This window comes from Cucurbita maxima, unplaced genomic scaffold, assembly GCF_002738345.1.
Source record: "Cucurbita maxima cultivar Rimu unplaced genomic scaffold, Cmax_1.0 Cma_Scf00038, whole genome shotgun sequence".
Classification (NCBI taxonomy): domain Eukaryota; kingdom Viridiplantae; phylum Streptophyta; class Magnoliopsida; order Cucurbitales; family Cucurbitaceae; genus Cucurbita; species Cucurbita maxima.
In genome coordinates, this window is record NW_019272054.1 from 2,049,108 (window position 1) to 2,060,260 (window position 11,153).

At 39.0% G+C, this 11,153-nt stretch overlaps 1 protein-coding gene and 8 non-coding genes across 12 annotated transcripts; all 9 read left to right on the plus strand.

Annotated features, from left to right (window-relative positions):
* Positions 1–1,045: 1,045 nt before the first annotated feature.
* Positions 1,046–5,640, plus strand: LOC111469133 (pentatricopeptide repeat-containing protein At5g48910-like). 4 transcript variants are annotated; one of them, XM_023114380.1, is made up of 5 exons: positions 1,046–3,012; positions 3,090–3,215; positions 3,353–3,594; positions 4,802–4,953; positions 5,287–5,625. In XM_023114380.1, the coding sequence occupies exon 1, from the start codon at positions 1,349–1,351 to the stop codon at positions 2,942–2,944; it is 1,596 nt and encodes a 531-aa protein (XP_022970148.1). In that variant the 5' UTR covers positions 1,046–1,348; the 3' UTR covers positions 2,945–3,012; positions 3,090–3,215; positions 3,353–3,594; positions 4,802–4,953; positions 5,287–5,625. The 4 variants fall into 4 exon arrangements, with proteins under 4 accessions (XP_022970148.1, XP_022970147.1, XP_022970149.1 ...); XM_023114379.1 differs by having other exon boundaries at positions 3,090–3,594; positions 5,287–5,640; XM_023114381.1 differs by lacking the exon at positions 3,353–3,594.
* A 2,067-nt stretch (positions 5,641–7,707) lies between these two features.
* On the plus strand, positions 7,708–7,780 carry TRNAK-CUU. The gene has a single exon. It is a non-coding gene; the product is annotated as a tRNA-Lys (tRNA).
* Positions 7,781–8,114: 334 nt separating this feature from the next.
* TRNAK-CUU lies at positions 8,115–8,187 on the plus strand. Its single transcript has one exon. It is a non-coding gene; the product is annotated as a tRNA-Lys (tRNA).
* Positions 8,188–8,350: 163 nt separating this feature from the next.
* TRNAK-CUU lies at positions 8,351–8,423 on the plus strand. The gene has a single exon. It is a non-coding gene; the product is annotated as a tRNA-Lys (tRNA).
* A 644-nt stretch (positions 8,424–9,067) lies between these two features.
* Positions 9,068–9,140, plus strand: TRNAK-UUU. The gene has a single exon. It is a non-coding gene; the product is annotated as a tRNA-Lys (tRNA).
* A 224-nt stretch (positions 9,141–9,364) lies between these two features.
* TRNAK-CUU lies at positions 9,365–9,437 on the plus strand. The gene has a single exon. It is a non-coding gene; the product is annotated as a tRNA-Lys (tRNA).
* Positions 9,438–9,962: 525 nt separating this feature from the next.
* On the plus strand, positions 9,963–10,035 carry TRNAK-CUU. The gene has a single exon. It is a non-coding gene; the product is annotated as a tRNA-Lys (tRNA).
* Positions 10,036–10,265: 230 nt separating this feature from the next.
* TRNAK-CUU lies at positions 10,266–10,338 on the plus strand. Its single transcript has one exon. It is a non-coding gene; the product is annotated as a tRNA-Lys (tRNA).
* Positions 10,339–10,613: 275 nt separating this feature from the next.
* Positions 10,614–10,686, plus strand: TRNAK-CUU. Its single transcript has one exon. It is a non-coding gene; the product is annotated as a tRNA-Lys (tRNA).
* The last annotated feature ends 467 nt before the right edge of the window (positions 10,687–11,153 follow it).

Consider the following 11,153-nt stretch of genomic DNA (forward strand, 5'->3'; position numbering starts at 1 on the left):
TTCATCTTCCTGATCAAGTTTTCTCTCTCTCTGTCTTTTCCACAAACGGACAGGCTGAAATCCAAGACTCGCCGTTGAAGTAGGTTGATTTACGGCTCGTGAGAATCTGAGATAGAAAGTTTGAATTTGGAGGGGATTTTCAAATGTTTGAATTTCATACGGAGAAAAGTTTAAATTATTATTATTATTATATATTTTTCTTTTATAGATAAATATTCATTTGTGAGGTCCCAATTTCTCCATGGGTCTCTGTCACGCATGTTCATCTATACAATAATTTATAAACTAAATCAGGTAAAAATTAAATCTTTTGCAATTTTTACTCTATTTCAAATTCTACAATAATATTTTAATTTTTTTAAAAAATAAAAAATATAATTCATTTGTTAATGCTTTCCTTTAAAAAGTCACGCTATTATTTTTAACCTTAAAATAATATTTTTTTATCGTTAGTATATAGATCAAAAATAAATAAGTTAAATTAATAAAAAATACTCCTAAACTTTCAAAAGTTTCAATAATGTCCTTCAAACTTTAAAAAAAATTAAAAAAAATACTTTTATCGTTATGTGTTATAGAAACCGTTAATACTTTGATTCAAAATTACTATTGAATTTTTAAAGAGGTTTTAAAAAAACAATTTGATTTTTAAAAGTTTTGTTACTCTTACTATTAGTACCACAATTGTGCATGTGTAGTAAATTTTATGGATATTTGAATTTATAAAAATATATTTATTTGTTTTAAATTGAAAACATTAATATTTTATTTGAAAAAATTTATTAATTTATTAATATATTTTAATTAAAGTAAATTAAAAAAAAAACCTTTTAAGTAATTAAGAAATTTTAAATTTATTAATGAAACTTAAAAAAAAAAAAATTAAAGATATTCTTGAAATATTTTTTAAAATTTAAGAATATTAAAGAAATTTTAAAATATTTTTGAAACGTTTCTTTAAAGTTATATTTTTAAAATTTAAGATGGATACAAAATATTTTTATATATTTCTATTAATTTAGTCCTTCAACGAAAATCGAGGTCTGGAGTAATGGTTTAATCGGTTGAGCAATCTGAATTGCCAACAAATCTCATATTAGTTTTGAATTTCCGACAAGTAAACGGCGGCCCACAATTTTGTTTCTTTTGTTTTTTTTTTTTTTTTTGTTTCCTTCTGAAGTTCAGGCGGGAAAAAGAAAAACCCTTCTGTAAAGCCAGGTTACGCGTCAGCCACTCACGCGCCGCCGTGCTGCGGCGGTTGAAACCCACTTCTTGACTGAAGCGCCACCTAACAACGTAAAACACCTATTTCTCATCAATACGATTGACCCAGAAACCAACAATTGAAATGATTCACAAATCGTTCAAGGACGCCATTGTTCCCCTTATAAACAAATCCAAATCGCTGCAACATCTCAAAGAAATCCATGGCCACCTTCTCAAGACCCACCTTCCTGAAAGTCCATATGGCGTCGCACCTTTACTCGCCGTCGCTGCAACTTCCGGCGATAATGACGGTTCTTTCTTTTCTTACGCTTGTGCAATTTTTAAGAACCTTCGGCATAGGAATACTTTCATGTATAATTCGATGATCAGAGGGTATGTTCTATCGCGGGCTCCGAAACAAGCAATTTTATGTTACTTAGATTTGGTTGATCAAGGGCTTTTTGCTAATAACTATACTTTTCCGCCATTGATAAAAGCTTGCGCGTTAGTTTATAGTGAATTGAAGCGAGTAGGTTATTTGGTTCATGCCCATGTTATTGTTCTTGGATATGAGAATGATCCATTTGTTGTGAGTACGCTTGTTGAATTTTATTCCTTAATCGATTTGAAAACTGCACGCGTATTGTTCGACAAAAGTTCTGTGAAGGATGTGGTTGTGTGGACGGCGATGGTTGATGGGTATGGGAAGGTGGGGGATGTTGAGAGTGCTAGAGAACTGTTTGATGAAATGCCTGTGAGGAATGTAATTTCTTGGAGTGCTATGATAGCTGCTTATTCTCGGGTTAGTGACTTCAGAGAGGTGCTTTGTTTGTTTAGACAAATGCAAGAGAAGGATATTAAGCCTAATGAATCAATTACTGTTAGTGTTCTTACTGCTTGTGCTCATCTTGGTGCTATAACACAAGGACTTTGGATGCACTCTTATGCCAAGCGCCACCGTTGGGAATCGAACCCGATATTGGCTACTGCATTGGTTGATATGTATTCAAAATGTGGTTACATTGAATCAGCATTAGCAGTGTTTGAGGGCATTCCAAATAAAGATGCAGGGGCATGGAATGCAATGATTTCTGGTGTTGCAATGAATGGGGATGTGACGAAATCGCTCAAGTTATTTGATAAAATGATTCTCAACGGAACTCAGGCTACAGAAACTACATTTGTAGCTGTTCTTGCTGCTTGTACGCACGCCAAGATGGTCGACACGGGCCTTAAATTGTTTGACCAAATGTATACTGTTTATGGGGTTCGACCTCAATTCGAGCATTATGCTTGTGTGGTTGATCTTATGGCTAGAGCAGGTATGGTAGAGGATGCTGAGGAATTTATAGAGAAGAAAATGGAAGGCTTTAGTAATGTGGATGCCAATGTGTGGGGAGCAATGCTGGGTGCTTGTAGAAAATATGGGAATATTGAAGTTGGGAACAGAATTTGGAAAAAGCTTTTAGCTATGGGTGTAACAGATTGTGGTACGCAAGTCCTTTCATACAACATCTATGCTGAAGCTGGATGGGAAATGGCGGCAAAGGAGGTAAGGAAAAATTTATCAGAAACGAGGTCGAAAAAAACGCCAGGCTGCAGCGTGTTGGAGGTCGATGGTGCAGTTCAAGAGTTCCTTGCAGGCGATCTCTCTCATCCTCAAGTGCAAGATATATGTGAAATGCTTGGTTCGCTTTCTAGAATGGTGAAGTGGGAGACCCTTGGTCAAGTAATTTAGAGATGGCTTCAAACAGGAGATGAAAGTCTTTTAGAAGGTTCACACAATTGCAAGTCTGCCCTTTGTTGGTAAGAAATAGCTTAGGCTATGAAGTGATTAATTTCCTTATCTTTCTAAAAGCATAATAGAATTCTTTTCGTTACAGGGAAAAAGTTGTGCTTTAAGATGGAGAACACACATTGTCATGGCCAACGTAAGGTCAAGACATTTATTCCGAGGTCGGAGGTTAAAATCCTCACTCCCATAATTGTTGTACTAAAAAAGCGCCAAGGTATGACGAGATAGGGATGGATATTGGCGAGTTACAAGTTTTGCTGGTTAATTTCGATTTGCATTTCATTGTTATATTACCAAGTAAAACGATACAGAATCTTGTGATTCATGTCTTTCATCTCTTTTTACCCATAGATCGCTTATACTTTAAGGGTATTCTCGTGTCATCCATTTGCAGAAGTCACTGGGAGACTGTGAGATCCCACATCGGTTGGGGAGGAGAATGAATCATTCTTTATAAGGGTGTGGAAACCTCTCCCTATAGACACATTTTAAAAACATTGAGGGGAAGTCCGAAAGGAAATAGCCAAAGAGGACAATATCTGCTAGCGGTAGACTTGGGCCGTTACAGAGACCTTTAGCAAATCATCTTCACGGTAAGCCTATATCTATAATTTCAACATATGTTCAGCTGCACTACTTTTCTAGGACTTAATTGGAAGTTTTGACTTTGAATTCTTCTTTGTCACGGTTGGATGCCTGTTTATTTATTTTCTGGGACAACTTCTGGTAAACTGGATGTGTACTTGCAAGTTTTCTAAACAATAGGCTTTTACCCGTTTAGTCGTGTACTGAGCCTGTTTTTTAGGTAAGACTACTGGGTATTTTTAAAAGCGTAGAGAGAATGCAGCTTAGCTAATGTATTGTTGATAAAGACAGCACCTGGAGTATACTGCCCTCAAGAATCTCCATCTGTCTCTCCAGGCATGGAAAATAAAACGGTGCTCATTGATGGAACTCAATGGTATGGGCCATTTGGGGCATGAGTGATCAATTCTACCTGATGTTTAGAGCACTAAGAACAATCTCAAATGCCTATATCATTTTTCACCCATGAAGCATATCATTATTACATCAATTCCCATGCTTCCCTATATTAGTGCATGTTTGGTATGTGTTTTAAAATGTTTATATATTGGTAAAAGTGTAACGGCCCAAGCTTGCCGCTAGTAGATATTGTTTTCTTGGGGCTTTCCCTTTCGGAATTCTCCTTAAGGTTTTTAAAATGCGTCTGCTAAGAAGAGATTTCCACACCCTTATAAAGAATGTTTCGTTCTCCTCCCCAAATGATGTGGGATCTCACAATCTACCCCCCTTCAAGGCCCAATATCCTCGCTAGCACTTGTTCCCTTCTCCAATCGATGTGGGACCCTCTAATCCACCCCCCTTCAGGGCCCGCATCTTTGCTGGCACACTGTTTCGTGTCCATCCCCTTTCAAGGTTCAACCACATCGCTGGCATATAGATCGGTGTCTGGCTCTGATACCATTTGTAACGGCCCAATCCCACTGCTAGCAAATATTGTCTTCTTTAGGCTTTCTCTTTCGGACTTCCCCTCAAAGTTTCTAAAACGTGTTTACTAGGGAGAGGTTTTCACACCCTTATAAAGAATATTTCGTTCTCTTGTCCAACTGATGTGGATCTCACAAAAACATTTTTTTTAGAAATTAGTGGCCTTCGGTTAAAATTTTAAAGAGCTTTTCTGAACATTCTAATAACAGATTAAGAAAAACATTTAAAATGTTTTTAGAGGAAACATTTAGCTAAAAGTGCTCAGTTAAGAGCTTTTTTTTTTTCCAACAGGCATTCCCAAACGAACACTTAGTTGTGCTGAGTAATTAGAGGTTCGCTACTCTGGAGAATTAGGAGGTTGCTATCTGGTGCCTGCAAAATCAATGGAAGAAATCATAGGTTGGTGGAGCCAATCTTGCAGGGTGGCCCCAATCTCCAGCTTGGTAAGTGAATTTAAGAGCGACTGTGACACATATGAATGTCTTGGTAGATATTAAGTTAGTCGAGGTGTGTATAAATTGGTCGGAGAGCCAATATAAGATCATTTTAAAGTACTTGGGACCATTTTGCTATACCTATTATATCATAGATCATTGAGTTTCCTCCTTGTGGACTGATAGAGATATAGTACTTTATCATTGTCACATGGTTAAGGTTATTTGTGATGCTTTTATGTGAAACATTTATATAAATGCTTTTGAAATAAGCTCCAATTATGTGAACCATTTTGTTCTTGATCTGATACTGTGTTCTTATTCTTTAAATATGCTGCCCAGGATTCGAGGAAGAATGCATCAAATTATGGAAGAGTTCTAAATATGCTGTCCTTTTGTTCTTGATTTGAAACTTCTCTTACTGTCTGTGCTCTGTCATTGACAAGTCATTAGAGACCGTTTTGGTTAAATTACAAATTTAGTCCAAGAATTTTGAGGTCGGTATTTATTTGTTCTCTGAACCTTTAAAGGTGTTTGATAGACCCTTGAACTTTATTTTTTCTGATTAAGTTACCGATCAAGAGACCAAAAGGTTGTATTTATTATGTACACTTATCTAGCTCAATTTAACCTTGTGCTCATGGATCAAGCCCTATTATGGGTAATTTTTTATTTTTATTCTTTAAATTGTTGGCAGCTATAAATCTTTTTATCGGAGAAGAAATACAAATAGGTCACTCGATCAATACATCAAAGAGTTGTATTTATTTTGTAGGCCCATCTAGCTCAGTTTGTAGAGAGTAAGACTTTTACCGTTGTGGCCGTGGGTTCAAGCCCCATGGTGGATGATTTGCTTTAAATCTTTTTGTCAGAAAAGAGACTAATTAGGTCACTCAATCAAGACATCAAAGAGTTATTTGTTGTGTAAGCCCGTCTAACTTAGTTGGTAAAGTGCAAGGCTCTTAACCTTGTGTGGTTGTGGGTTTGAGCCCCACAATGAGTGGTTTGCTCTAAATCTTTTTATCGGAGAAAAGACACTAATTAAGTCACTTGATCAACACATCAAATGGTTGTATTTGTTGTGTAGGCTCGTCTAGCTTAGTTGGTAGAGTGCAAGACTATTAACCTTGTAGTTGTAGGTTTATGCTCATGGTGGGTGATTTGCTTTAAATCTTTTTATGGGAGAAGAGACACTAATTGGGTCTTGATGAAGACATGAAAGGGTTATATTTGTTGTGTATCTAGCTCAATTGGTAAAGCGCAAGGCTAAGGACACTAATTAGGTCACTTGGTCAAGTAGGCAAGAGCAAGTGATATGGAATCAACCCAAGGGAAAAGCTTTGATAACAAATGATATATGAAATCACTACAAGGGAAATAAGATTCAAATTATCCCTTGATTGAATATCTTAGGTCAAGAGAACATTTGTTTGAGATTCGAATCACTCCACAAACAAGATTGATGATTCTACATGCAACCTAAGCTATATATAATTGCAAAAAAATTTAGTCATTGGCTAAAATAAAGCACAAATGTTTCTTTTACTACATTTTCCAAGTCTCTTTCCAAATACAACATACATGGCTTTATATAGGATCAAAATGAAACTCTTGACCTTACATTAGAAATTTCAACCGTTTGTAACATTCATATTTTATGACTATAATTAAACCATTTGTAACATTCATACTTTATGACTATAATTAACCCGTATGTATACTTTATGATCATAATTAACCATGGTGTAGATGTAACTTCTAAATTGTAATCCACCCAAAATTTATAACAATGAAGTTTCATTCTTCTTCAATGTGACATGATTGAAATATCTTTTAATAATTTCAACAACATTTTCTTCCCATCATCATTGAAGTATATTGTATGATTGATGTCTCTTGGTTCATATGTAAAAAACTCTTAACCTTATGGACACCAATTGAGTAACTTGGTCAAGTAGGCCCGTCTAGCTCAATTGGTAGAGCGCAAGGCTCTTAACCTTGTGGACACTAATTGAGTCACTCGGTCAAGTAGGCGCATCTAGCTCAATTGGTAGAGTACTTAAGACATTAAATGGTTGTATTTGTTGGGTAGGCCCATCTAGCTTAGTTGATCGACGAAACACTAATTGGTTGTTTATGCCTGCCATGGCGGGAGCTTTGCTTTAATTTTTTTTAATAGAGAAGAGACACTAATTGGTTCACTCCATAAGATATCAAAGGGTTGTACCTATTGAAGCGCAAAGCTCTTAACCTTGTACTCATGGGTTTGAGTCCCATGGTCGGAGATTTGCCTTAATTTTGTTTTAACAGAGAAGAGACACTAGCAAAGAAACACTAATTGGGTCACTCAACAAGATGTCAAAGGGTTGTACCTATTGTGTACGCCTGTCTAGCTTAGCTGGTAGAACGCAAGGCTCTTAACTATGTGGTCATGAGTTTGAGCTCCATGGTGGGCGATTTGTTCTATCAATTGGTAGAGCGGCAAGGCTTTTAACCTTGTGGTCAAAGGTTCGAGCCCCATGGTGGGCGGTTTTCTCTAATTGTTTTTAATAGAGAAGAGTTACTAATTAGGCCACTCATCAAGACATCAAAGGATTAATGATTGTTTATTCATAAAGAGACAATAATGAATCAACACTAATTGGGTCACTCGACAAGATGTCAAAGGGTTGTACCTATTGTGTATGCCAGTCTAACTTAGTTGATAGAGTGCAAGACTCTTAACCTTGTGGTCATGGGTTCAAATTGTTTTTAATTGTGTATGCTCGTCTAGCTCAGTTGGTAGAGCGCAAGGCTCTTAACCTTGTGGTCATGGGTTCGAACCCCATGGTGGGCGATTTGGTATAGTCCTAGATGTTATAGCTCCTTTGGTAAAGCGCAAAGGGTTGTTTTGTGTTACCTATTGTGTATGCCCGTCTATCTCAGTTGGTAGAGTGCAAGGCTCTTAACCATGTGGTCATGGGGCGGTGGGCGATTTGCTATAATTGTTTTTAATTTTTAATTAGGTCACTCTTGGGTCACTCGACAAGATGTCAAAGGGTTGAACATATTGTGTATGCCCGTCTAGCTCAGTTGGTAGAGCGCAAGGCTCTTAACCTTGTGGTCATAGGTTCGAGCCCCAGGCGTCTAGTTGAGTTGGTAAAGTGCAAAGGGTTGTGCCTATTGTGTATGCCTGTCTAGCTCAGTTGGTAGAGTGCAAGACTCTTAACCTTGTGGTTATGGGATCGAACCCCATGGTGGGTGATTTGTTATAATTGTTTTTAATTTTTCTAATTAGGCCACTCTTGGGTCACTCGACAAGATGTCAAAGGGTTGTACCTATTGTGTATGCCCGTCTAGCTTAGTTGGTAGTGTGCAAGGCTCTTAACCTTGTGGTCATGGGTTCAAATTGTTTTTAATTGTGTATGCCCGTCTAGCTCAGTTGGTAGAGCGCAAGGCTCTTAACCTTGTGGTCATGGGTTCGAACCCCATGGTGGGCGATTTGGTATAGTCCTAGATGTTATATTAGCTCCTTTGGTAAAGCGCAAAGGGTTGTTTTGTGTTACCTATTGTGTATGCCCGTCTATCTCAGTTGGTAGAGTGCAAGGCTCTTAACCATGTGGTCATGGTTACCTATTGTGTATGCCCGTCTATCTCAGTTGGTAGAGTGCAAGGCTCTTAACCATGTGGTCATGGTGCGGTGGGCGATTTGCTATATAATTGTTTTTAATTTTTAATTAGGTCACTCTTGGGTCACTCGACAAGATGTCAAAGGGTTGAACATATTGTGTATGCCCGTCTAGCTCAGTTGGTAGAGCGCAAGGCTCTTAACCTTGTGGTCATAGGTTCGAGCCCCAGGCGTCTAGCTCAGTTGGTAAAGTGCAAAGGGTTGTGCCTATTGTGTATGCCCGTCTAGCTCAGTTGGTAGAGTGCAAGGCTCTTAACCTTGTGGTTATGGGATTGTGAACCCCATGGTGGGTGATTTGTTATAATTGTTTTTAATTTTTCTAATTAGGCCACTCTTGGGTCACTCGACAAGATGTCAAAGGGTTGTACCTATTGTGTATGCCGGTCTAGCTTAGTTGGTAGTGTGCAAGGCTCTTAACCTTGTGGTCATGGGTTCAAATTGTTTTTAATTGTGTATGCCCGTCTAGCTCAGTTGGTAGAGCGCAAGGCTTTTAACCTTGTGGTCATGGGTTCGAACCCCATGGTGGGCGATTTGGTATAGTCCTAGATGTTATTAGCTCCTTTGGTAAAGCGCAAAGGGTTGTTTTGTGTTACCTATTGTGTATGCCCGTCTATCTCAGTTGGTAGAGTGCAAGGCTCTTAACCATGTGGTCATGGGGCGGTGGGCGATTTGCTATATAATTGTTTTTAATTTTTAATTAGGTCACTCTTGGGTCACTCGACAAGATGTCAAAGGGTTGAACATATTGTGTATGCCCGTCTAGCTCAGTTGGTAGAGCGCAAGGCTCTTAACCTTGTGGTCATGGGTTCGAACCCCATGGTGGGCGATTTGGTATAGTCCTAGATGTTATTAGCTCCTTTGGTAAAGCGCAAAGGGTTGTTTTGTGTTACCTATTGTGTATGCCCGTCTATCTCAGTTGGTAGAGTGCAAGGCTCTTAACCATGTGGTCATGGGGCGGTGGGCGATTTGCTATAATTGTTTTTAATTTTTAATTAGGTCACTCTTGGGTCACTCGACAAGATGTCAAAGGGTTGCACATATTGTGTATGCTCGTCTAGCTCAGTTGGTAGAGCGCAAGGCTCTTAACCTTGTGGTCATAGGTTCGAGCCCCAGGCGTCTAGCTCAGTTGGTAAAGTGCAGAGGGTTGTGCCTATTGTGTATGCCCGTCTAGCTTAGTTGGTAGAGTGCAAGGCTCTTAACCTTGTAGTCATGGGATCAAATTGTTTTTAATTGTGTATGCCCGTCTAGCTCAGTTGGTAGAGCGCAAGGCTCTTAACCTTGTGGTCATAGGTTCGAGCCCCAGGCGTCTAGCTCAATTGGTAAAGTGCAAAGGGTTGTGCCTATTGTGTATGCCCGTCTAGCTCAGTTGGTAGAGTGCAAGGCTCTTAACCTTGTGGTTATGGGATTGAACCCCATGGTGGGTGATTTGTTATAATTGTTTTTGCAAGGCTCTTAACCTTGTGGTTATGGGATTGAACCCCATGGTGGGTGATTTGTTATAATTGTTTTTAATTTTTCTAATTAGGCCACTCTTGGGTCACTCGACAAGATGTCAAAGGGTTGTACCTATTGTGTATGCCCGTCTAGCTTAGTTGGTAGAGTGCAAGGCTCTTAACCTTGTGGTCATGGGTTCAAATTGTTTTTAATTGTGTATGCCCGTCTAGCTCAGTTGGTAGAGCGCAAGGCTCTTAACCTTGTGGTCATGGGTTCGAACCCCATGGTGGGCGATTTGGTATAGTCCTAGATGTATAGCTCCTTTGGTAAAGCCCAAAGGGTTGTTTTGTGCCCGTCTATCTCAGTTGGTAGAGTGCAAGGCTCTTAACCATGGGGCGGTGGGCGATTTGTTATAATTGTTTTTAATTTTTCTAATTAGGCCACTCTTGGGTCACTCGACAAGATGTCAAAGGGTTGTACCTATTGTGTATGCCCGTCTAGCTTAGTTGGTAGAGTGCAAGGCTCTTAACCTTGTGGTCAGGGGTTCAAATTGTTTTTAATTGTGTATGCCTGTCTAGCTCAGTTGGTAGAGCGCAAGGCTCTTAACCTTGTGGTCATGGGTTCGAACCCCATATTGGGCGATTTGGTGTAGTCCTAGATGTATAGCTCCTTTGGTAAAAGCGTAAAGGGTTGTTTTGTGTTACCTATTGTGTATGCCCGTCTAGCTGAGTTGGTAGAGCGCAAGGCTCTTAACCTTGTGGTCATAGTTTTGAGCCTTAGGCGTCTAGCTCAGTTGGTAAAGTGCAAAGGGTTGTGCCTATTGTGTATGCCCGTTGACACAATCGCACTCTTAAAGGCAGCGGACTAGCGATTGTGCGGCACTCACTTTCCAACGACAAGTGAGCTGAGCCAATTTGTACTTGCGTCGCCTACGGCCAAGCGACGTATGATCGAGCCTCTAGCCTCGGTTTTAAAAGAAGGTTTTGGAAAACGAGGGTAGAGAGAGATTTTAGAAAGAGAGATTTTTGAAAGAGACGTTATATAAGCAAGCAAGAGAGAGATAACAACGGCTTAGCATATATAACCTTGGGTAGGGAGAAGTTGACAA

What these genes read in the sequence shown, in the direction of transcription:
- LOC111469133 (XM_023114379.1), top strand. Translation starts at nt 1,349, where the DNA reads ATGATTCACAAATCGTTCAAGGACGCCATTGTTCCCCTTATAAACAAA.